The 26984-nt window shown below is 39.8% G+C and overlaps 1 protein-coding gene across 1 annotated transcript in view; it reads right to left on the bottom strand.

The window, feature by feature from the left end:
• Positions 1-26984, bottom strand: part of SPON1 (spondin 1) — a 247140-nt gene that overhangs the window by 169270 nt on the left and 50886 nt on the right. Inside the window, exon 3 of the mRNA XM_019754482.2 lies at positions 10105-10238. Within this exon, the coding sequence (XP_019610041.2) occupies positions 10105-10238 (134 nt within the window). The remainder of the gene's footprint in view (positions 1-10104; positions 10239-26984) is intronic.

Here is a 26984-nt window from a genome sequence, read left to right as displayed (position 1 = left end):
CTGAACCAATGACATTAAAATGGTTAATTTTATGTTATGTGAATTTAATCTCAATTTTAAAAATGTCCACGAGGTCCAGACATCATACTTTGATACCACCATGAGGAATATATTGCCTACTCTTGCTCCATCAAGGGGAGAGGATGGAACTGGTCTTGCCGCTAGGGCCCTGGGCCCTGGTGCACGGTTGGGGTGGGCAGTGTACTCACGTGTGCCCACCAAGTTGCAGCCAGCCCCTTGCAATGTTGGCACCATCCATAGAGCAGGGCTTTCTTGTTCTCACCTGAGCTTTAGTTTACTGCTGTGCCTGAAGCTCCTTGCAGCCATACTTCCTATTTAATTCTTGCCAGTTTCCTCTCCTGGGGGCTGGATCCTGCACCTGGGACCCTAGCTGCTGAGTGAAACTCTGCTGCCATTGGCAGCTCCCCTGGAAATGTGCCACTGCCAGCCTTTCAGGATCCCCTGGCATCTGGAATTGACCTGTTGGATGGTATCTCAGGGTATCTAAGTCTTCCTGAACCAAGCACATGTTGCCCTTTTAGCCACGGCCTCGGTCTTTCCCAACGCTCTCCCAAGAGCCAGTCACTTCAGCTGAATGGGGGTTTTCCACCTCCTTTTCTGCAGACTCCGTACTTCCTCTCCTGGTTAGCATTGCGGAGGTCCTAGCCAACCATAAGGGAAAGCCACCCTGACTTATGACAAAGGAACCTGCGGTTCATTTCAATACCTAGTGCCAGGAAAATTGTGGGATAAGCTGCACCCCAGCCACATCAGATCCTCCTAACCCTGCCAGCTTCCTCTGAATCAAACACAGAGTCATCTCATGTGGGTTTTCTATGTTATTTCCTTCCCAGATAAAAAGAGTGGGTGAACTCGATGAAGTTACAAAGTATTATGAGTGCTAGTTAATTCCTTCTTAATACTCATCCTCTCTTCCCAAAAATAAGCTTTTCTCTTGCCAGATCCCTGGGTTTGCTTTCCATTTTCTAAATGACATTTAGTTTCCTTACTTGGAGAACACCATTTCTCCCCACAGGCAGTCCTCTACCCCTCGGTTTACAGGAGGGGCTACACATTCACAGATCAACTGAGGCAGAAGGCAGGGGTGGGGGGTGGGGTTGGTCAACCTCAGTCAATGAAGTTTCCTGGTGATTAGTTAAGAAGGGCTTTAGAGTCAGGTAGGTTTAAGGCCCAGCTCTACCACTTAACTGCTTTATTACCCTGAATATAAACTCTCCAAACCTCAGTTTTCTCATCAACAGAATGGAAATAATATAGAGAAGACCTATAAGTTTTTATGAGGATTAAGTTAGATAAGACATATGATACACCTAGCACAGTGTTGGCAATAAATGTAAGCTGCTTACACTGTTATTCATACCAGTTCACGCATTGGGCACCTCTATATGCCTCTACATATCCTCTCATCCAACTCTGACTCCAACCACTGCTGCAGTGACCAGCTCTGCCCCACTGTCATTGGATGATGCACATCTCACCTGCATGGTGTATCTCTTGCTTCCTCTACCAGAGCTTCTCTGATGCTGTAGTATGTGTTCAGAATATGATGAGTGCTCACATGTGTGCAACCCAGAAGTGCAAAGGGGTTAATGCTTGTGGGGCCACCGTGATCAATGGAGGATGGATGAAAGCCAATGGATAATGGCTTCCTCCTGCATCTCTGGGCACACTGTTCTGAGACACACATCATACACCTTCTCAAAAGGTCCTAGCAGGATCAAGTACCACTTGCCTACAGTGATGGCCAAGTCAATAATACTTGACCAAATCACATCTGCCCCCCACCCCTCCTGTCCCCCAGGATCTCTTCCCAAATAAACTACCTGCCTATAAGCCTTGGTCTCAGCTGGGCTTTTGGGAGAACTTGGGCCAGAAATTAGCAGTTACTGAGTTCCTAGCACTGGGGGATGCATCACAGTTGAGGTCAGTATGCTTTTTCTATAAAGCTCCGGAGAAGAAATAGTTTAGGGTTTGTAGTCCATGTGGTCTCTTTTGCAACTTCTTGGTTCTGTGGCTTTAGCATGGAAGGGCCCTAAACGATAGACAAATGAATGAATGTGGCTGTGTTCCAATAAAACTTTATTTACAAAAAAAAGGCAGGGGCCGGATTTGGTTTACAGGCTATGGTTTGCCAACCCCTGCATTAGGGCCACAAAGGGAGTAAAAACGGTCCCCTCTTCCATGAAGCTCACAGTCTTGTGTGGGAGAAGTGCCTAGAAATGAGCTGTAAGGTGTTTGGAACAAGTTGTGAAGGACCTTGGATGCCATGCTAAGGTATTTTGACTTTATTCTTTGGTCATGGGGAAAGTTAAATATGTTTTCAGATCTTGTAGCAGCTGCAGGTGGCAATAGGTTATTTCACTGGCAAGAAGTGAATTGCTTCTTCTGAACATTTATGTGAAACTTGGTTCTGCCAGAGGGCTGCCCTCTCTGCACTCCTCCAATACTCCGATACTTCCATTATTAAACTCTCTTCCCCTCACTTTGTATCAATAGGGCAAAGGCCGCTAATCTGATAGCCTGGAGGCCAGATGCATTTCAGAATTCAGAATATTTCTGGATTTCAGAAGGATAATACAGTGCAAATTCCATATATTTTGTAATACCCCCATTAGGGTCTGGAGTAGCATCAAACACATTAATATTTACACCAAAAGACTACAACTAACTTTAAATCAGTTTAGGGCAGGTTTGGGCCCTAAATGAGTTAAGAAACATCTTTTGGATTTTAGAGGTTTTTGGATTTCAGAATTGCAGATGAAAGACTGTGGACCTTATTTGTTTTGTTGTGTGTAACCCCTAGACTGTGACATCCTCAGACAGCCTTTAAGTCCTCAGTGGCCACACACGGGGGGTGCTCAATTAATGTTCTCCAGAGAATGATCAGACCAGAGTGGCTGGAGAACAGCATTCAAGGAGGGATTTGGCGGAAGAAGAGGCTGGTCAAGGACTCTGGTGAAGGACGTGGGGATATGCTGATCAGGACTCAGGACTTCATCTTGAAGGCGATGGAGAGCCCCATTCAAGTTTGTTAGGTAAGTGGTGTGGCTCAGTGTGTGAGGACAGCAAGTTGTACACCAGCACGAGGAAGATGCTGGGCTAAGCAATTAGGAGTTTCCTGCCATGGCGAGGCAAGAAATGTCTGTGAATAAGGCAGTGCATGCAAAGCAAGTGATAGACAATAGAGACAAATCAGGCAACTAATGATGTCGGGGGAGAGGGAGAAATGGGAGTTGAACCTGACCCAGTGGCACCCAGTCTGAGATGGCAGAGTAGTATCAAGATCACAGACTCCGAAGCTCAGATGCTTCTGTTTAAATCTCAGCGCTGTAACTTACTCTGTGACTTTGGACAAGTTACTTAACCACTCTGTGCCTTAGCTGCCTCTGTAGTACCAATTTCCTAGGGTTGCTGTGAAAAGTAAATAAGTATTTGTAACGCACCTAGAACAGGGCTTGGCTCTTTGCTACTATTACTGCTGGTAACCAACCTCTGTTTTGTAAGATTGAATTCCCCAAATGGTTCACCAAGTGACTGTCTCCTCAGGACAAGGATGACCCAAATCTTGGACCCTCCCAGGAAGTGGCAAAGGCATGTCAGAAATCCAGTAATAAGAGTATGTAATATAGGCAATAAATGTATGGAAAGAGAGGATCATTTTAGGGGACAAAATTTTTGTCACACTCAAGGGGACAGGGCTTCCCTCTGGTGAGGTTTTGTAAATATCTATTCTATTCATGAGGGCTTTTGCTTTCAATTAGTTGCTACTTTGCTATGGTAGTTTTCAGTATTTTTTCAGCATTCTAGCAAGCCAGGTAGACTTTAAGTGCTGGGTCATTCATTTGTACAGAGAAAGCTATAAGGAGGGCTACCTGAAAAGCCTGTAATTTAGAAATGTTCAAATCTTTGCATCCAAGTAAAAAATGGAAATGGTGTCAGGTTTGTGCCAAAAGGAAGTCGTAACTTCTATGTGCTTCTCACCCCAACCCTCCTTGGTGAAGGACTACAACCAACCAAGCGGGCCTCAGAGCTGTCATCTATAGACATTTAGCAGACTCTGCGGCTTATCCTACCAGGCTGTCATCTCCCAGGAATATTACCCAAACACTGCAATACAAATGTTCCTTTTTGCAAATGAGGGTTCTGCAGCAGAGTTGGCATCTCCCCTTTCATCTGTCCTGAACTTTGCTGCCAGATTTCAGTGTCCTTACTTTTTAACGAATCTTCCTCCCAATATGTCAGCCCACTGTTTAATAACCATTAATAGCTCCCTCTTTCCTCTTAAATCAAGTTCAATCTCTTCATCTTGACATTGGAGGACCCCCATGACTGAGCAATGGGTTTTGGTTCCCAAAGACCTTCTCATCTCATGAAGCCTTTATGTTTACTGTCTCCCCAGGCTGCCATCTTTACTCTCACCTCTAAGCTCTCACTTCAGTCTTCACTCTGTCCACCCCTTTCACCTGGAATAACCTCTTCCCTTCTGTCCATTTATCTAAACCCTACTATAGCTTTCAAGACATAAACTAACGTTTCCAAGAAGCTCTGGTGCTCTTATTATTCCACTCCTTACTCAGCTCCTTTCTGATTAACTAGGCTTAATTTGTCCCCAGTTCGTGTCTGTCTCAGGTTTGCTAACTTTTGCATACATATTTTTGTTGACACCAAAACTAGACTAAAAGTATCTTGAAAGTTAGGATCATGGTTTGATCTACGAGTCTTCCTCAGTGCTGGCATACTCTGGGCACACGGTAGGTGCATATGGGATACTGGTTAGTTGGTTGGTTGGTTGGTTGGTTTACCAAACACCACCTTTCACAAGAAAAAGAAGGAAACTTTTTCAGTTAGATAGAAAGTTTACTCAACTTGATTAAAGGCATCAATTTGAAACCTGTACTTCACGTTTTACTTAAAAGTGGAATACAATAGTATTCCCATTAAAACCAGTAATAAGCATGAATACTACTATTTAATATTTACTAGAAGTGGTAGATAATAAACTAAAACATGAAAAAGAAAAACAGTATACTTAATCATTATTTACCAAAAGAATGAAAGAACAAGTCATTAGAAATATCAGAAAAGTTCAGGAATGTCCAGATTCAAACTTAAGGTACAAGAATCAATAGGTTTCCTAAATACAAGCAATACACAATTAGAAAGTAGAGCAGGAAAAGAGAACCCAATCAAAAAAGCAATGAAACCATAAAATACCTATGGGGGAAAAAGCCCCCAAGGATTTGCAATCTAAATGAAGAAAAATCACATTACTTTGCTGAAGGACATAAACTATCTAAATAAATAGGGGATAGTCCATGTTTCTGACTTGGAAAACATATTATAGGGAGCTGACTTTTCTCACATTAAACTATTAATTCAATGCAACACCATTCAAAATCCCAATATAAGTTTTTACTGAACACAATAAACTTATTCTACAATTCATCTGGAATTATGAATCTGCTTGAATGGCCATGAACATTTTGAAATAGAAGATTAATGAGCGATGACTTGCTATCAAAACATAAAATAAAATTGTGCGATTAAATGGTGTGGGTTTTGTGCAGGAATAGATAAAAAGATCAACGGAACAGAACAGACATGTATAAAAACTTTATATTTGATAAAGTAGCATGTCAAACAATTAGGAAAGGACAAACTATTTGATAAATGGATATGGGACAACTAACTAACCATTTTGAGAAGAATAGGTAGATTTTGATTTCCCATCTCTGCCGGATGTCTTTGGCTTGCTTCTCTAGATACCTTCTCCATCCTATGGCACCCTGGCCTTTTCCCAAGTGGAGAATCTGCACGGACTATATTCATATCAGTGGGCTCCATCATCCTCATAGTTGAACCCAGGCCAAAGGAGAGAATTGGCAGGAAATCAGAGGAAGGGAGTGGAGTAGGGGTCCCTCTGGGGTCACTTCAGGCTAGTTGCTTCCTTCAACCAAAAGTCTCAGCTCCTGGGAGGTGATGGTCTTCTCTGCTCCGTCCTCTCCCTGCCTTTTGTTCCTTCAGTTCTGGTGGTAAAGGCTGCTTTCACCATTGTTTTGGCCACACCATTGTAAATAGGCCCCTTATTAAACTGTCCCTTTGGCACCTCATTTTGAGTGTGTCATCTATTTTCTGTTGAGACTTATTTATACCATATCACTCATAAAATTAAATTCCAGGAATATTAAAAACCTAAATGTATTTTTAAATTTATAAAAATATGGAAATATATTTCTAACCTTAGCTGTAGGAAGATTATTTTTGAACAAGACACAAAATCAAAATTCATAAGGAAAAGGATGGATACATTGGATTAAAGTCAAAATTTCAAATGTATGGATAATTAGACACCCATAAACATAATTAAAAGAAAGGTGGAAAAAAATATTTGAAATTTATGACAAAATGTTTTTATGTGGAATATATAAAGATCGATTTTAAATATACTTAAATATATAAAACTATATATATATATATGTAAAATATACTTTGTACATAAAATGTATTTTTATATAATTAAGTACTTTAAAATCAATTTGTTTAAAGATATATTATTAGAAAAAAGACAAGAATATGAACAGGCCATTCACAGAAGAAGAAACAAAAATGGAATAAATAGGTGAAAAGATTCTTAATATTACTAATAATCAGAAAAATGTAAACTAACATAAGCTACCATTTTTAACTATCAGATTGGCAGAACTTTAAAGATTGATACTATTAACAGTTGTTGAGCAAGTAAGGGAATAGGCTCTCTTATTCACAGTCAGAGAAAATGTTTAAATTGGCAAGCGTTTTGGAGGAAAATCTGACAGTGTCTATTAAAATTATATATGTGCATGCCTTATGATCCCATTTCTTGGCATCTGCTGGGGATAAAAACTTGCATATTTGTTCAAAGAGACATTTAGAAGGGATATTAATCACAGTATTATTTGTAATAGTAAAAAACTGGAAACAATATAAATGTTCATCAACTGTGGAATAATTAACACATTCCCACTCTAGATTATATGCCACTGTTTCTAAAAAGAGGTAGATTTACATGTCCTGACCTTGAAATCTCTCTAATCTATTTTATTTTGTGAAAACTCATTCATGTTGGGGACATCACATATGTAGACCATGATACCATTTGTGTAAATTTATATTTCCATAATAATTAAGGTATTTTTTTTAATGTTTACTTATAGGAATATAAATGCCCACATAAAAGTTTAAAGAATGTACACCACATTGATATCTTTTGCTAACTTTGGGTAGGAGACTCTGGGATTCATTGGAAGTAATATCAGGGATTTTTTACTTTTCCTATATTCTATACTTTTCTGTATTTCACCATCTTCTGTATTGTTTGAAATTTTGCAATGTGAATGTATTCACGTCTTACCTATAGAATTATTATTTATTTAGTGTACAGTTGTAGCTTATACTTAATTCCTCAGAAAAACAAAAGAAAGGAAGAACATGGGGCTTTAGAGTTACGTGGATGTGTGACTTCAAGAAACTTGCCTAATTCGCTGGTACCTGACTCCTGCTCTGTAAAATGGGGTGGCCTGTTGTGAAGATTAAATTAGATACTAGACATGCAGCTGAGTTCCTGGTCCATAGAGGGTATTGGTTGTCCTGTTCTCTCCTCCATTTGGCCCATGAGAACCTCCAGGGCCAAGAACCAACATACTTGTTTTCTGTATATCCTGGGTGCCTATGCAGATAAACGCACAGTTATGTTTGTTGAAAGAACAAGTGAATGCATAAGCCACACTGGTTAACTGTTGATAAATAAACATATGTTCACATATATTCATTGTTAATGGGTAAACAAGAGATGCCTTTATGGCTTCCGCCAGGAAGATCAGATGCTTCTGGTTTGTGAGAACAGGAAATCAAAGAAAACCAGAGATCCAGGCCAGAGGGATAAGAGTTTTTAGAGCAGGAAGACTCATCACAAAGATCTGGTGTTTTCCAGCTTTCTTCTTCAGAGCCCCAGGCCCTGAGGAGTGATAGGGTCACCATGAGCAGGGTTGTGGGTACTAGAAATCCAAGCTGAGACTCGGTCCCCAGGCTGAGAGACTGAACATACTAATGGACAATGGCCAGGCCACATATGACAACAACAACAGAACTCTTACCCCACCAACAACAACAACCTCTGTGGCAACTAGCCTGGGAAGCCAAACCATAAGCTCTGAAACTATCAGCCCAGAAAGTTTAGGTCTTGGTCAATAACTACCAGCTTCTCTCATTTTTGCCCCACTGCCTCCTCTGTTTCCAACTCAGGACCAAACAGAGCCAAACATACACTTCAAACCAACCTCATAAGATGCTTTACTTCTAGTTAGCCCACTTCCAGCTTGCCATGCCAACAACTCCAATCAGAATGTACCTGCAGTCTTCCCTTCTTTTCACTGTAAAGCTTTCCCACTCCTCTGCCTGCCTTTGAGTCTCTGCAAAATGCTAATGACGGTAGCTGACTCCCTTGCTGTATAGAAAGCTCTGAATTAAATAGCCTCTGTTTGTTCTCATTTCGGTGGTCTTTGTTTATTCCCACAAGATCTTCTCCCACATTTCAACTAGATAGTAGGTACATGTTATATATTGGGGTTTATATATAAGATTTCATTTAAAAAGTCCTACTGCTGAATTTTTTTTTTTTAATCACCACTGTAGAGGAATGCCAAGAGCCAAACTTCTCAACGAATCTGAGGAAGGACGCTCAGCTTGCATTAAACTAAGAAAGAAGCAAACAATGCCCAGAGACAACAGCAAAGGGAGGCCGAACAAAGACAGGGCTGCATCTGGACAATGGACAGAGGCTTCCAGAGATCTCTGTGGGCTTTTTTCCATAACTCAGGCACAGCAGAGTCCAGAAACTGCAGGAACTGGAGTGCCTAGGTAGAATCCTTCTTTACCAGCCTCTTCTCAGGGCTGGGCTGGAGTTAACCACAGTTATAAATCTGTTGAAATGTTCACCTGCCAGAGGTGCAGACAAATGAACCAATTATATAAATAAAGCCTTGGGGGATTTAAAAAAGAAGAAGCTAGTTGGGAAGGTCCCAGACCCTACCTCTATGGGAAAATGCCTTCTTGGATGCTGGGATTGGAGCTGGGCCCATCTATCCATGACTGTTTGCCTGTCTGAAATCCTAAAATACTCACTCTATGCAGTCTTTAAGTCTACTTAAAATAAATGATTCCTGTTTCTCAAACTGGTGAATGTCAATAGATGTCTCAGCAAAAACAAAAAACAACAACAACAAAAAACTGTTTTGCAGTCAAATAAGTTTGGGGAGTACTGGGTAAAACCAAGTTAGACAGCTTTCATTTCATAGACAGAGTTCTAAGGGGTAAGGACTTTGCAAAACTTTCAAAATGCTAATATATATTGTGAATCTGGAAGAAAAGGATACAGTATGTAGTGTTTTCCAAACCTATTTAACCATATAAATTAATTTCCTGCCCACCTATTTACATTTATTCCCCTGAACACCATTCTATGCCACATAATTTCAGAGACACGGGTTAGATAATGCTACCTTTCAGAGGAAAACTATTAGCTGATTAACGGCTCTTATCATCTACTGTAATTCACCAAAAGGAGCATCAGGAGGCCCCATAGGATGTGGCACAAGAGGGCAATTTTGGTGGGAGAAGGAAGAAGACAGGATCATAAACCAGAGCTGGAAACTAATAGAGGTTAGTTGGGTCTTCCGACAGCCTAGCACACTTTTAGAATACTAGATATTGAATTCCAGATGGAAGAAGTCAAAGATTACCCTCACCTGGTTCGTAATTTTTCTTAACAAACCCTAGTATCATTATCTCTAGGAAGATAGACAGTAGCCAGGACAATCACTGTGTTCGATGAAAATACAGATTCAGGCAAATGATTCTTGTATATCCCTTCACCAACAGTGGCCCATCATCCTATTTTAGAGTTGAGGTAACTGAGGGTAGAGAAATGATGCAACTTGCCTGACGACCCAGCAAAACCACTTTTCTTTCTGCGACCACACCATGAAGCCTTTGATGGACCGCAGGGAAGGGGGAGTAAAGCATTACAAGAATTCCACGCTCACTTACTTTAGAATGACGCAGCCCGTCCCTGCTGGTGGCGCTATCCAGAAGACTTGGATCCGCGTCCTCCTCCGTGGGGTGCTTTCAGTGACCGCAACAGGGCAGTTACTCATAAACTGTGTTTCTTCTTCATCTATGATCTGTGGAAAACCAGTGGAAAACAAACACATTAAAATGCACTTCGCTTTGGGAAGGCTCTTAAGTTTCCGAGTTGACACTTGCTTAATTTTATTTTTAAACCTGTCATTTTCTGTTAGCAGCTCTAGATCCCCAGACACCAGAATAGTGCCTGGCACAGAATCCCAGCCAAGGCTTGTTGAATTAACATGAGGGCACGGATTTGGCACACGCTCTCCCGTGCTCTCTGGGACCAGGATCTTGTGTCAGCACTTTGAGGAACAGGCCACTAGGTGCTGATCTTGTTCATTTCATTAAGATAAACTGTGTCCCACTTCAGGGAAGGAAGAAGAGGATGGGGAAGAGAAAAACCCAAAGCAAACACTCTCTTTATAGCTGGATTTTGTAATTCAGCTACAATTTTATAACTTGAAATTAAAATGTGAGAAGAAAATACCCCTTTGGAGGAAGTCTCCCAAAGTACAGAAAGTCCCAGAGTTTCACAGCATTGTTTACTTGTGCAATCTCTACTCTCTTAATTGGTGCATTATATTAGTGCTCTCCCAAGTTAACCATCAGGGTTCCCTACGACACTGCAAAAAAGCTGGTAGCCATATCCCCATTCCCCAGGGCCGCTTTCAGCATTTCTCCTGCTTGCTTCTGGGTCGGCTGCCAGTATGTGCCTATCTATCTAGTAGAACCATAGACTATTAGACCTAGAAGGGTCTTTTGGGAGAAATCACCTAAATCCTATTGCTCTTAAGTGCCAACTCCAGTGGATTGGGAGTAGCTATGTCATGAGTAGTGTTAATGACATTAATAGATAGCAGTTATGGAGGGTTCAGTATGTGCCAGGCACTACACTAAGTGCTTTTATCTGAATTATTCACTTCATCTTCAAATGTAATCTAATGAGATCATTACACCCATATTGTATTTATTCTACTTGTAAAACTTTCTCTTTTTAACACAGCAGATATTAGGTTGGTGCAAAAGTAATTGCGGGTTTTCCAATTATTTTTAACTTTTTAAACCGCAATTACTTTTGCACCAACCTAATAAAAAAATTAAATCTCACTCCTTAGTTCATCATATATTTTCATCACTGGACAATGCAAAGGCAATCTTCCAGTACCTTTTGTTTATCTCTGTAGTCTTTATCCTACTGTCATGTCCATCCTCTTTTTTAGCACCTGTTCCTAAATATTTAATATATGTCCTTCTGAGTATTTGTGTGTATATACATTACTTACTTGAAGTTATATAGAATTGTTCTGTGAGTATTTTAATGTTTCTTTCACTTAACCTTACACGTTTGGGATATGTCAATGGCATTCTATGTGAACGTAATTCATTGATTCTGACTGCTGTCTAGTATTCACTGCATGCATAGACCACACTTTACTTATCCACTCTCCCGGTGAGGAGCAATTAGCTGATTTCTGGCTCTTTGCCCCCATAAATATTGCTTCAATGAAGATTCTCATGCTGCTCTACTTGTGAACTCACATGAGAGTTTCTCAGCAATATAAATCATGTCGCAGGATTGCTGGGTTGTTGGGTTGTGGGTATAATCATTAATTTCACTACGTACTGCCAGATTGTTCTGTAGAATGGTTATACCTACTTTTATTTTATTAGCTATGCACCAGTGTTCCCATTTCCCCACCTCTTCACCAGTACTGGGATTGCTGTACTTTCTAATAATTTCCAATCTGATGGATGTAAAGTAGTATCTTGTTTTAATTTAACACGAGCAAATTTGAGCCTCTTCACAAATTGATCAGGTTTCTTCTGTGAATCTTTGCCAGATGTCTTTTTCTTGCTGATTTGTAGCACTTTCTAGACATGAATCCCTCTTCATTTACAAATATCTTCCTGTCACTCAGAGGTTCATTTTATTTTTGGAATTCTTAATTTAACAGAAATAACTTCCATCTAGTCAAGTTCATCAATTTCTCTCTTATGGCTTGCACATTTGTGGTCTTGCCTAAAAAACTCAGCTCACAAAAATATTCTCCAATATTTTCTTCCATTAGTTTTATAATTTTACCTTTCACATTTAGGTCTTCAATCTTTTTGGAATTTATTTTTTAATATTGTGGAATAGGGATCCAACTGAATTTTCTCCACACTATGAGCTATTTTTTAAAATTATTAAACTTTTTTTTTTAGTGTGGTTTTAGTTTTATAGCAAATTTGAGAAGGTACAATGAGTTCCCACATACTTGGTGTCCCCACATGTCTATAATCTCTTTCATTATCAACATTCAGCACGAGAGTGCTACATTTGTTACAATCAATGACGCTATATGGACACATCATTATCACCCAACTTCCATAGTGTACATTAGGGTTCACTCTTGGTGTTGTGTATGAGGTCTGACAATTAAGTTTGCGAACTTGCCACTGTGCGCTTACATTGATGGCACTGTACAAACAGCTCGGTAACGTTTCATAACCTTGGAATATCAGTGTCTCACAGCTGTGTTCGTGTCGACGTGTGGCGGTATCTTGCTGAGTGGCATTCATTATTGTTATTGCGTGTTTTTATGTGCCATTGCAAGAATGTCTGAGCTTGAATTAGAACAACGAACAAACATTAAATTTCTTGTTAAACTTGGCAAGAGTGGAAGTGAAATCAGGGACATGTTAGTCCAAGTTTACGGGGATAATGCCATGAAGAAAACGGCAGTGTATAATGGATTAAATGTTTTTCTGAGGGGAGAGAACGCGTCACTGATGAAGAGAGGTCAGGGCGGCTAGTAACGAGCAGAACTGACGAAAACATTGCAAAAATTCATCGAATTGTGTGTCAAAATCATCAGCTGACTGTGAGAAGCATAGCAGACCAAGTAAACATCGATAGAAAAACAGTCAGGAAAATCTTAACTGCAAATCTTGGCATGAGAAAGGTGTGTACAAAAATGGTCCTGAAGGAGCTCTTGTATCACGTCAATGCACCAGCTCACACAGCACTGTCTGAGAGGGAGTTTTTAGCCAGTAAACAAATAACTGCATTGGAACACCCTCCCTACTCACCTGATCTGGCCCCCAATGACTTCTTTCTTTACCCGAAGATAAAGGAAATATTGAAAAGAAGACATTGTGATTGACATTCAGGACATCAAGTTTAATACGATGACCGTTCTGATGGCCATTCCAGAAAAAGAGTTCCAAAATTGCTTTGAAGGGTGAACTAGGCACTGGCATCAGTGCATAGCTTCCCAAGGGGAGAACTTCGAAGGTGGCTATAGTGATATTCAGCAATGAGGTATGTAGCACTTCTTCTAGGAAAAGTTCGTGAACTTAATTATCTGACCTCATATGCTGAGTGTTGCAAATGTATAACGGCCTGTGTCTCCCATTGTAGTATTGTACATTGTAGTGTCGTACTGAATGGTTTCACTCCCTTAAAAACCCTGTGTGCTCTACCGATCCATCCCTCCCTCCCCCAACCCCTGACAACTGTTTATCTTTTAATACAACCACTTACTAGTTCCAGGAGTTTTTGGTACATTTTTTCATATTTTCCTATATAGATAGTCATGTTATCTGTGAGCAAAGATAGTTTTGTTTCTTCCTTTTCAAGCTGTGTACCTTTATTTCCTTTTCTTGTCTTATTGGATTAACTAGGACCTCAGTATGAGGTTGAAAAGTAGTGGTGAGAGGGGACGTCCTTGCCTTGTTCTTGACCTTAGCAGGAAAGCCTCAATTTTCTTACTAGTAAGTATGATACTAGCTATAGGTTATTTTTGTAGATGTTCTTTATGAAGTTGAAGACATTTCTCTCTATTCCTAGTTTGCTGAGAGTTTTTATCATGAATGGGTATTGGATTTTGTGAAATGCTTTTTCTGCCTCTATTCATATGATCATGTGATTTTTCCTCTTTATGTGATGGACTATGTGATGGATTACATTTATTGATTTTTTAATGCTGAACCAGCCTTGCATACCTGGGATAAATCCCACTTGGTTGTGGTATATAATTCTTATGTGGTATTGGATTCAATTTGTTAATATTTTGTTGAGAACTTTTGCATCTATGTTCATGAGAAATATAGGTGTATAGTTTTCTTTTCTTGCAATGTCTTTGTCTGGTTTTAGTATTAGGGTGATGTTTGCTACATAAAATAAGTTAGGAAGTAGAAAATTGGTATAATTTCTTCCTTAAATGTTTGATGTAATTCACTAGTGAAACCATCTGGGACTGGTGCTTATTATTTTGGAAGGTTATTAATTATTGATTCAGTTTCTTTATCACATATAGGCCTATTCAGACTGTTTCTTCTTTTGTGAGTTTTGGCAGATTGTATCTTTCAAAGAATGGGACAATCTTATCTGTATTACCAAATGTATGGACATAGAGTTTTTCATAATACTTCATTATTATTCTTCTAATGTCCATGGAATTACTTCTTTCATTTCTGACATTAGTAATTTATGTTTTCTCTCTTTTGTTAGTCTGACTAGAGGCTTATAGGTTTCCTTGATGTTTTCTTTTTCTTTCTTTTTTTTTCACTGATCTTTTCAAAGAGCCAAATTTTCATTTTGTGGATTTTCTCTATTGATTTCTTATTTTCAATTTCACTGATTTCTGCTCTAATTTTTATTTCTTTTCTTCTGCTTACTTTAAATATAATCTGATTTCCTTTTTCTAGTTTCCGAAGCTTAGATTATTGATTTTTGATCTTTCCTCTATTATGATATATACTTCAGTGATATACATTTTCCTCCCAGTACTGCTTTTACAGTATCCCGCAAATTTTGATAAGGTCTATTTTCATTTAATTCAATACATTTTTAAATTTATCTTGATGTTTCTTCAGTGACCCATGTGTTAGTTAGATGTATGTTGCTTAATCTCCAAATATTTAAGGATTTTCCAGCTATCTTTCTGTTTTGATTTCCAGTTTAATTCCATGGTGGTCTGAGAGTAGTCATTGTATGATTTCTATTCCTTTCAACTTGTTAAGGTGTGTTTCTTGGCACAGAACATGGTCTATCTTGGTGAATGTTCCATGTGAGCTTGAGAAGAACGTGTAATCTGCTGTTTTGGATGAAACAGTCTACAGATGTTAATTACATACAGTTGATTGATGGCATGGTTGAGTTCAACTATGTCCTTGCTGAATTTCTGCCTCCTGGATCTATCGATTTCTGATAGAGGGGTGTTAAAATCTGCAACTGTAATAATGGTTTCCTCTATTTCTCCTTGCAGTTCTATCCGGTTTTTACCTCACACATTTTGACAGTCTGTTTTTAGGCACGTACATATTAAGGATGGTTATGTCTTCTTTGAGTATTGATCCCTTATCATAAAGTAATGCTCCTCTCTATCCCTGATCAATTTCCTTGCTCCGAAGGCTACTCTGAAATTAATATAGCTATTCCTGTTTTCTTTTGATTAGTGTTAGCATTGTATATCTTTCTCCATCATTCTACTTTAAATTTACATCTGTCTTTACGTTAAAAGTGAGTTTCTTGTAAACAACACATAGTTGGGTTTTGCTTTATTATTCCCTCTGAAAATCTGTCTTTTAATGGGTATACTTAAACCATTGACATTTAAGATGATTATTGATAAGCTTGGATCAATATTTGCCACATTTGTTACTATTTTCTATTTGTTACCCTTGTTCTGTGTTCCTATTTTTGTCTTCCACACGTTTTTTGCCTTTTGTGGTTTTAGTTGAGCATGTTATCTGATTTCTTGTTATCAATTTCATTTATTTCTGCTCTAACTTTTATTTCATTTCTTCTGCTTACTTTGAATGTAATTTGATTTTCTTTTTCTAGTTTCCTAATGTGGAAGCTTAAATTACTGATTTTAGATCTTTCCTCTATTATGACATATACATATCTTTTCTTAGCATATCAATTATACTTTTTTTGTTGCTTTTTTAGTGGTTGTCCTAGAATTTTTCCTAGAGTAAATATTTACAACTAAGCCAAATCTACTTTCAAATGACACTATACTGCTTCACTGATAATGCAAATACCTTATAATAACAAAATATTCCTAATTCTTCTCTCCTGTCCCTTGCATTATTGTTGTCATTTGTTTCACTTATACTTAAGCATGCATAAATATATACATAGCTATAAGTTTACAGAATTGAATACATTGTTGTTATTATTTAGAGCAAACTGTTGTCTGTTAGATCAATTAAGGATAAGAAAAATAAAAGTTTTCATTTACCTTCACTTATTCTTTCTTTGATGCTCTTCCTTTTTTTTTTTTTTTTTTTAAAGATCTGAGTTTCTGATCTGTATTATTTTTCTTCTCTCTAAAGAACTTTTAAAATATTTCTTGCAAGGCAGGTCTACTGGCAACAAACTCCATCAATTTTTTGTTTGTCTGAGAATGTCTCTATTTGTCTTTCACTTTTGAAGAATAATTTTTCAGGGTACAGAATTCTAAGCTGGTGGTTGTTTTCTCTAAACACTTTATTTCACTCAACTCTCTTTTTGTTTGCTTGGTTTCTGAAGAAAAGTCGAATATAATTCTTTGTTCCTCTATCAGTGTCCCCCCCCCCGCCCCCCGTCTTCTTTCAGGATTTTTCATATCTTTGTTTTTCTGTAGTTTAAAAATGACATGCCTAGATGTAGGGGTTTTGTTGTTGTTGTTTGGCATTTATCCATCTTGCTGTTCTCTAAGCTTTATGGTTTGGTTAATTTGGGGAAATCCTCAGGCATTACGGTTTCAAATATTCTGTTACTTTCTCTCTTTTCTTGGTATTTGCACTATGCATGTGTTATACCTTTTGTAGTTGCCCCCCATCCTTTGATATTCTGTTCTGGGTTTTTTTCCAGCCTTTGTTCTCTTTGCTTTATCAGTTTTAGAGGTTTCTGTTGATATATCCTTGAGCTTAGAGATTCCCTAGTTGTGTCCAGTTTACTAATAATCCCATCAAAGGCATTCTTCATTCCTCCTACAAGGTTTTTTTTTTTTATATCTAGCATTTCTTTTCGGTTTTTATTTAGGATTTCCATCTCTCTGTTTACAATTCCCATCTGTTCTTACATGCTGTCTACTTTATCCATTAGAGCCCTTAGCATATTAATCATGGTTGTTTTAAATTCCTGGTCTGATAGCTCCAACATCCTGCCATGTCTGGTTCTGACGCTTCCCCTGTCTCTTCAAATGCTGGGGGGGTTTTTGCCTTTTATTAGGGCCTTTTAATTTTGTGTTGAAAGATGGACACGATGTACTGGGTAAAAGGAACTGAGGTAAATAGAATTTTAATGTAGTGGTAAGGTGTGTGTGTGTAGGGGGACACATTCTACAGTCCTATGATCAGGTCTCAGTCTTTTGATGACTTTTGTCCTTGGATTGGAACTTCATCAGTGCTTCTCAGTGTTTCCCCCTCCTTAGACGGGACAGGATGGCTGGAGGGGCTTGGACATTTCGCTTCCCCCAGATAGGTTAGACTCTGATAAACCCCAGCAGGTCAGGCTCTGAGAAAATAGTTTCTCCTGAGGGCAGGACTTATTAAAAAGAACAGAATGCTCTGGCATGTTGTGAATGGTTCCTTTCCCCCTCCCCCTGCCAGAAGCAAAAGGGGATTTTTCTCTGATATTTACTGTGAGGACCTCTCAGAACTCCTGGAGGTAAAATTCACAAAAGTTCTGCCCAGCCCTCTCCCCTCCTCATCTCCCTACCCCCTACTAATAACTGGGGGGCCCTGGGATTTTTAACTCTCAGAGCTGTCTACACTGAGCCTCTAGCAGTATATTAATTAGTTTAGGTTTTCCTAGCCTGGCAAGTAGAGGTTTCTGCTCTGGTAGGTTGTGTTTCTCTGTGTCCTCCTGTCTGTTTTTCCGATTTTGGGGACAGTGGTTTCCCCTGTGACCTCACTTCTCTGATAGATCTAAAAAGAATTGTTTCTCTTCTCAGTCTGTTTGGTTTTTACTTGTTGTTAGGATGGAGTGGCAACTTCCAAGCTCCTTCCATGCTGGATGGGACACCAGAAGCCCAAACTGTGAGCTGCTTTTAATACTACGTAATCCATCTTTCTCCCACTTTTTTGTGATGCCACCTTTCTCAGATATAGAGTGATGATGTAGTTTATTATCAAACAAGAATGGAAAAGGCTATTATTAATAATTGTTCTGGGACCATAGGCAAAACTGAGACTTTCCCGGGCATATGAGGCATGTGTCCTAAACATTCATGTTGTTCCTGGGTTTGCTATTCTGCACCCCCACCCCCCTAGCACTATAATATATTTAATATCTGGAATGGCAAGTGCCTCTTATTTATCAACATTGCGTTATCTACTTGTGGATTTATTTTTTTTTTCATATATGGTATAAATCCTCTAGAAATGCCCTTACTTCTTTGTCATTTTATCTTCCTGATGTGAAGATAATCCCAACCCTAGATGAATGTCTCACACCCATGTGGCTCAGTGCTGCTGAACAAAGCCCCATGATAAGGCCATTGTGTCCTGTATTAACTGAATTATAGCCTCAAGTTTGCCCTGCTACACTGCTGTGTATATCTGGCAAACTCACTTTACCTCTCTTGACAATGATGATTTCAAATCTTCTCCAATCTCCTCAAACCTCCAACCTTTATCTCTCCTCTTTCACTCCGATTGAATTACTTTGCCTTTTACTTTAGAGAAAAAACAGAAGTCATCAATGGAAAGTCCCTCCTTTTGCCATCTGCATCTACCCTGTCCTCCTTCATTCCTGTTATAATAGAGGAGCCTTACTTGTCTAACATCTCTGCTTTGGTCCCATCCCTTTTTCCCAGCTTCAACAACTACATTTCTCTCCACCAGATTCAACTTTTGCCCCAACCAAATCATTCCCATTAGCTTTTGAAGCACATTTGAGTCTCTCCATTTAAAAATTAAGAGACCCTCGGTGAATCCTCCTATCCCTCCAGTTATGGTGTTATCTCTCTTCTATTACAATCAAATTGCTTGAAGGAGATGGCTATGTACTTACTGTCTTCACTTCACCTCCCACTCATTCTCAACCCAATCCCGGGTGTTTGGGGATACATCACACTACCAAAGCAGCTCTAGCTAAGGCCATCTGTGGCTTCTGCAATGTTTAACCCAATAAATACTACGTAGTCCTTCTTCCTGTAGCACTTCCCTCCCTTGGTTTCTGTGCCATAACTCCTTGCAGCCCTCCCTCCACCTCGACTTTCCTGTCCACTCTTTGTCTCCTTCCTCTGGCTGCTCATCCTCTTCTACCAGCCTCTAAATTTGAAATTGCTCAAGTCTTGAGTCCTAAGCCCTCTCTTAGTCTGACTTTGTTCTCTCTCTGTAGGTGATCTCATTCGACTCATGCTTTAATTACTACCTCTGTGCAGATAATTCACAAATTTATACTTCCAGCTTTGGCTGCTTCTCTGAGCTCCAGGCATTGTATCTCCAACCTTCTACATTCTACTTGCATTTCCTCTTGGATCAAAAACACCTCAAATCTACCTTCTCAGCAAAACTGACTTAACTATCTCTCTTCTAAGCTGGGCCTACTCCAGTTGTGTAAGTCAGAAATGTTAGATGTCATCCGCTTCCTTGTCTCTCAGCCTTCGCATCCAAATGCCATCCATGTTACCCTCCAAATATCTTTCGAATCCCTACTACTACCCTAGAATAAGCTACACCATTTTAAATCTCAAACAATATAAAATTATCCTAACCAGTCTTTGTACACCCTCTCTTGCCTTTCTCCAGTTTGTTCTGGAGAGATCTTTTAAAAACACAAACATAATTATGATGTCTCCCTTCTCAGAACATTTCTACAAGTTTTTATTGCTTCCAGGATCAAGACCAAATCCTTAACAGAGTTAATTCCCTGACTTCCTACCTCTCTAGTCTCCTTTTGTGCCATTTCCCTCCTTGCTTTCTGCACTTGGCTAGCCTAGTCTTATGCTCTCTTCTTCTAAAGCTTAGTCAGTTCCAATTTCCTTTTTCCCTCCCTTCCTCCTCCCACCTTCCTTCCCTTCTTCCCTTCCTTCATTCCTTCCCTCTGTCTCAGCTCACTCATCCTTTTCACTGAAAAGGCTTTCTTGTCTTTTTTCACTATGGCAGTCCCTCCCTTGTTTGTTCTCATATACCCCTCCCTCTCCTTTCACACTTTGACTTTCTTTTAATTTTACATGCCTTTGTTTGATTCCTTGATTAGTGTCTACTTCTCTGATAATCTGTAAGCTACATGAGGGCAGGTACTATCTCTCTCTCTCTCTCTCTCTCTCTCTCTTTCTTATTTTTTTTCTGTCACATTGTTTCCTCAGCCCTTAGCACAGTGCCTGGTACACAATAGGTGCACACTGAAAAACTAGGTGTACTTGCCTCCTTCCTTTCGTTGTGAGATTTCTGGCTCTGTGTCTTGACTGCAGTCCCTGCCTTAGCTCCCTTAATTAGACAATGCTCTGGACTTCTTTCTGACTTTAGACTTTGTTTTCCCAGATAGTTATTAACAGACTTGGTAATAATAATAACTAGCATTTTTGAGCAGTATCTACTGGCCAAGGATGTTACCTATATTATTTCCATTTCTCTCAAACACCACTAAGTGTTACTAAGCCTATCCTTGAAGGAACTACTGTGATGCAGATGGGTTAAATAACCTGCCCAAGCCCCACAGTGGCACAGCTAGGAGGTTCAATGCCTATGCTCTTTCTTCTATGCCACACTCCCTTCTAATAGTGCTATCTCTCTTAAGTTAAGAAGTTTCTCTCTAGCCAAGCTTGGTTCCATGGAGCCACATACACTGGACCAGCCCACAACTAAACACCCCACTCCAGCACATATAGGTACTTGGTAAATGTAAATAGTACCATTGCTTCACATTTTCTTGAAAGGTCCTTAGATCCCCTTATGCAGCCTTGTTGGCATGATAGTGGATTTCCCAACAATATGCTTTCCTTGGACTTGCACAGTTGGCTTTCAGTGAGGACACCCTTCACTAGCGGTCACAGAGAACTTTCACAGTTACTTCAAATCCTAAATCTTTATAGTCTGTGTTGGGAGTCGGGGTGGGGTTTGAGTGATTGCATTGGGAAAGCCAAAGAGAACTAATATTTAATTAACACCTACTATGTGCGACGTACTAAACATGGTTGCATCATTGAATTCTTGATGTGAATAATAATTCCCATTTTATAGAGAAATGAAACTCAAAGTGATCTGGTCTGGATTCTGACCCAGGACTGACTGAAGCCAAAGCCTGTGCTCTTTCCAGTTGCCTCTGGCAAAGATCCCAGTAGGTGATAAGACTGAAATCCTTGGCCCAGAACTGAAACAAAGAAGACAGTTTTCCCAACCATAGAAGCCACCTCAGGTAAATATGGTTGTTTATCCACAACCTCAGTTGCCAGATGGTCATTAAGTATTGAACAGAAGGGGTTGTTTCCTCTGATTCAGAGAATGCTTCCAAAATTGTTTGCTTTTCAGAAAATATCAGCTTCTTCTGACAAACTTTGGGCCTATCGGAGCCTGCTCTTGTACCTTTCCCCAACCCCCAAACTTCTCCATATTTGTCTTAGTCTAGAATAGACCCATCATGTTAGATACTAACTAAACGAAGTTCCCTTAAAAAGTCTTCAAAATTCATTTCAATCTGTGGTTTGTTTTCTGAGTACCTGAGAGCAGAAAACTAAAACATATTACAATGGGGCAGTTCTGTTGGCAGTAATATTATGGGTCATTTTTATGTCCTTTCTATTCTTTTTGTATTTTCTAAATTTTCTATAATGATGATGTATTACTTTAAATGAAGAGGCTTCTAATTGTTTTAAAGGACCCCATGACAGCAGTCCATGGGTAACATTTCCATTTTTAAAAAATGTAGGCTAAAATAAACCTTCTCAGGTATAAATTTAAAGTCACTTCGGAGAAATATGCTGGAAAAGCAGGCTTCTTCACTCACTGCAGGACAGACATTAAGGGACCTGTCATTGGTCCCAATCCAACCAGATGAGATAGCCATATAAGGTGACCAGGTTTAAACAGGTGGACAAGTTTTGATTTCCAGAAAGCTTGGCAACCTATAGTTATGGCAGCGGGTTGGATACCTGGTCATGAATAGGCCTTTTCAAATATTAGGGACTTTCTAAGCTACCTCATCAGCATGACTCTAAAGTTCCCCCAAAGTTTTCATTGATTACAAGCTTAGTCCTGAATCACATGCCATACCTGTTTTGAAAGCTGCATCATGACCTACCTTTATTTATCCTGTTGTTTACTCTTCCCTCATCTTATTTATGGCCTCACTTTCTTTAGACCTGAATACACAATACTTCTTTCCTAAATTGATTCTTGGCTCCCCTCCTTAATTCTGATCTGGATTCTCTCTCCTGATATGTTGTCTCAGCCTTTCTGGTCCAATAGACACAAGCCTCAAGAGATGAACCTAAACAGCATTAAAGTTCCAGATGAAGTTACAAGCGTTCTAACAAGTGGGTGGACCATGGCCGTGGGACATCTGGGAGAATACAATCCACAGGTCCATGTAGGTGGCATCACGGACACTTGTCTTCAGGAAGCGGAGCCCAGACATAGAGATCAGGGCCAGGGCTCCAGTTCCCACATGAGAACTGAGGATAAGTGAGATAATTGGAGCAGAATCTTGGAACAGCATCCACAACAGGAAACTGGTCCCATGAGCATGGGCTTGCAGCAGTTAGCAGGAGAGGGTAGGTTTGAAAACTTGGGCCTTGAGATAAGAAGGGACTTCTGCTGGGGGAATGTGAGATGTGAGTAAGACAGCACTCAGGAGCCCAGCGGTCAATGCAGGGTACCACAGCCAAGGATGTCTATAAGGGGGACCACAGTTTTGCCACCCCGAAATATGCCTTTTGGGATATTGATTTTAAGGTTATTAAGGAACAAAAGACTCAGGAAAGACCTTTGATAGTCCCCTTAACTGCCTAAAAGGAATTTAGGTAGAGGACCTTCTCCAGGAAGGGAGATATCATCATAGATAGCTACAGTTTAATATATACTAGTGTGTGATAGACAGAGGGGTGCCTAGCCAGGTCCATTTGTTCAAAGTCCTCTCTGCATCCCATTGTTAAAGATGACCCAACAAACATTTATTTAACAAACATTTGTTTTCCAACTCCATGTGAATTGCATTCCTGACCTTTGAAGGCCCAAGACACAAATCCCACCCTTTGCCCTGAGCTTCAGATGACATATAAACCTCATCTACCCAATGCCTCCTTGGGTCTCATATTCTTATGGCAGTCCAAATGCACATCTGTAACAAACTTGGACATTTTCTCCTGTTAATCTGTTTCATGTTAATTTGATTACTAGCCCAGCAAGAAGAACTTAGAAAGGTGGGAGGAAAAATTATTTTTCTTGCCCCCACATCTATCAGTGATAGTGATGAGATAACCCTCAACTGGGATCAGTGGCTGTTTAAGTCCTTGTTGGTCTGAGTACAGTGGGTGGGCTGAGTCTGAAAGAGAGGGCACTGGCACGTCTAAATACAGATTGTTGAGTCAGAGAGTGTAGGGGATAATGACAGGGACCGAGTGGAGAATGAGGGAAGATATGTCCTACAGTATCATCTCTTACATATGTCTTCTCTAGAGCTTTGGGAGAAGTAGTGGTAGAGTAGAAAGTGGATGAATGTTTGAATTGGGTAGGTTTATATTAAATATTGGCTCTGCCGCTTTCCAGTTGGATGACTTTGGGCAAATCACTTGATCTGTCTGAGTTTGTTTTCCCATCTGCAAAATGACTAATGCCCATCTCGCTTGGTCAACAAAAGGAATATATGAGATCATGTTTACAAAGCATCCAGCACCCGTAATGGACCCTCAGTATATTGTAGGTAGTAGGAAGTAGTCCCCCAAAACCTAGTCTGATTGTATTAACTCAGGAGAAAGAGACCCTGTAGAGGAAAAGCACGACTACTTTTTCACTGGAGGAAAATCAGAAAAAAAATAGAGAAGCAAAAATTATGAAACAAAGTAACGGGGATCCAATATATGGTGATGGAAGGAGAACTGACACTGGGTGGTAGACACACAATGTGATATATAGATGATGTATTACAGAATTATACACTTGAAACCTACGTAATTTTACTAACCATTGTCACCCAAATAAATTTAATTCTAAAAAAAAATTACTCATAATTCTACTATCCCCAAGATAGTTATTATTAACATTTTTATGAATATCTTTTCAGATTATATAGACATATACATATATATATGCAATTCTAAAATGTAAGATTATATTATACTGTCTTATATCCTGCTTTTTCACTCCACAACACATCTTTCTTCTCTACTCAATATCTCTCTACATATATCTCAATAAAATTTTCTATGGCTGCATAATAGCCATAGTGTGGATAGTCCACATTTTACCTAACAAACCTCAGAGTATTGAACAATTTGTTGTTTACAGTTTGGAGGCTTTTATTATCATCCCTTATGGCTAAATTTCACATCTTTACTTTTTCTGGGAGTGCAATTAATGCAGGTTATTATTTCTGGATCTGTCCAGGAAGAGATTTTTAGCCACTTCAGTAAAATCTGAGAGAATCCAAAGAAAATAATCCCAGCCATTAAACCACCTCTTTCTTGTTTCCCGTGTGTATTTTCTCCGTCTGAAAGTCATGGAAGGGAAGACAGCTACTTTGTCTTTTGTGAAAGAGCTTCAATACAGATTTTTAAAAACTAAATAAAGATTTTTTTTTTTTCCTTTATGGCTCTAAAGATTAAGTTCATTATAGAAAACTCAACAAAGACAGAAAAAGTAAAGGGGGGGAAAATCCTCCACTGTTTCAATAATTTTGGTTGTGTGGTTCCTTCTAGCTTCCTCTATTTATACTTTGAAATTTGTAAACAGTTGTACTTGCATTGTGTGTATAATGGTATGTCTTGTTTTTCCCATTTGTGCTAGGAGCCTGAACATTTTTCCAGGGTTTTCGAAATGCACAGACACATCATTTGAATGTCTGCATTGGCTGCATTGTCCAGTATAGCTGTTGTTAACAGTGGTCCCCCTTCTAGGCTGTCAAGATTTAGGCCCAAATCTTGTCCTCTTTCCCACAAAGTCCTACAAAAGCTTTCACCTCCCAACCCAATATCCCCTCACCAAAGTTACTAGCATCCCTTTCTGTACTAGCATCTCCTCCAACAGATTTTTATTTTCACTTTATTTGTCTTTATTACTCTTCCTGCTTCATTTTCCCTTTCCAAAGGTGTGCCCTTCACCTCCCAGACCTGAGAAGTACCTGAGAACCTGCAGAGGCGGCCATGAGCATCGTAGGTGGCCCCTCTGGCAACTGGCCGTGGGCACTTGGCCTCCTGTGCACAGAGGCTGAGTCCCAAACCCTAATGGATTGTGTTCTCCCCCCAAAACAGATTCATTCTCCAAGTTCTGGGTTGTTTCACATATTGAAAGCAAACATAGCAAAGCAGGGCTGGACCAGGACATGTGGGTGCCCTGAGAAGGCTAATAACTGGTCTCTGTTCAAATGATATTCTCTAAATATTTGCCCAACATTCATTTGGAGGAGAGGCTGAGTGCTGTGTGGGAGAAAGAGGCAGGGAAGCCTGCTGGCTCGGCAGTCACTTGCTGTTGCCCTGAGCAGTTCAGCTCCCAGCCCTGAACTTGCACGTTTCCCCCAGCAGCTAAGGGGCCTGGAAGGCCAGCTGCACACCATCTCTTGTCACTTAAGTGCTCCTAAGGGTTTTGCTCGCTACCAGGAGGCACTGGTGAATGGCCTGGGAGAGCCCAACGGCCTATTTACTAGTGGCGTGACTGGCAAATTCCTTAACGTTTCTGGAAGGAGTCTTCTTATCTGTATAATGGGGGATAATAATAATATCTACCACAAGGGGCTGGGAGGTTTAAATGAGTTAATATATGGAAAGCAGTTAGAGAAGTTCCTGGCACAAACCTATCACTGTGTATATTTTAATTACTGTGTATCACTTATAATAATAAATACTATTATCATCATTCTCATGTCATGCTCTCACTCAGTAATTCTGGTAAAGACCATTTTCCCCAACTCATTACATTTTCAGTGGTGTTTTAGTGCTCCTTACAAACTGGTGTCCTGGCACCAGCCCAGCTGGCCTGCACCTAAATCCAGCTTGGCTTGGGAGCCTCAAGTACAATGGACAGGCTTCAGTGGAACGTGTGTGCGTGCGTGCGTGTGTGTGTGTGTGTGTGTGTAGAAGTCATTGCCCAATCACTCTATCCAAGGTGTAGTCCTTGGTTAAACAGAGAGTCTCATCTTCCACTTGATGATTGAGGGACCCTAAAAGGTAGAGATGGACTTTGAGGGAACTGGTCATTTACTAGGGGTAGGTAATCTTCAATAAGAACAGAGATATCTCCTTTAGAAAAACCAGGAAGAGAAGGAAGAATTGTCTTTCAAACCAGGTGAACTATGCCTCCTGGGGTCCTGAGAGGCAGCATGGGGTAGTGGAGAGAGTAGGATGTGTAGGCTTTGGAGCCAAGTAGACCTGGGTCTGATTTCTGGCTTAGTCTCTGGATGAGTTTGAATAAAGTAACTAACCTCTCTGTATCTCAGTATTTGTATCTGTAAAATGGCTGTATTGTGCTGATGAAAGAAGATGCTCTGTATACTGTTGGGTGCCCCATACCTGTGACTTCCTTTGACAGTCAAAGAATAGACCCTGACAGCACCTTCACTGCCCAGAGCCTAACAGGTGATTGATGCACATATGTGAACAACTGGGAATTCCAGGGGATGCCAGAATGCACAGTCATAGCGGTAATATCTAGTATTTATTGAGTCC

Source organism: Rhinolophus sinicus, linkage group LG06 (assembly GCF_036562045.2).
Source record: "Rhinolophus sinicus isolate RSC01 linkage group LG06, ASM3656204v1, whole genome shotgun sequence".
Classification (NCBI taxonomy): Eukaryota; Metazoa; Chordata; class Mammalia; order Chiroptera; family Rhinolophidae; genus Rhinolophus; species Rhinolophus sinicus.
This window is presented reverse-complemented; position numbering and strand designations above follow the sequence as displayed.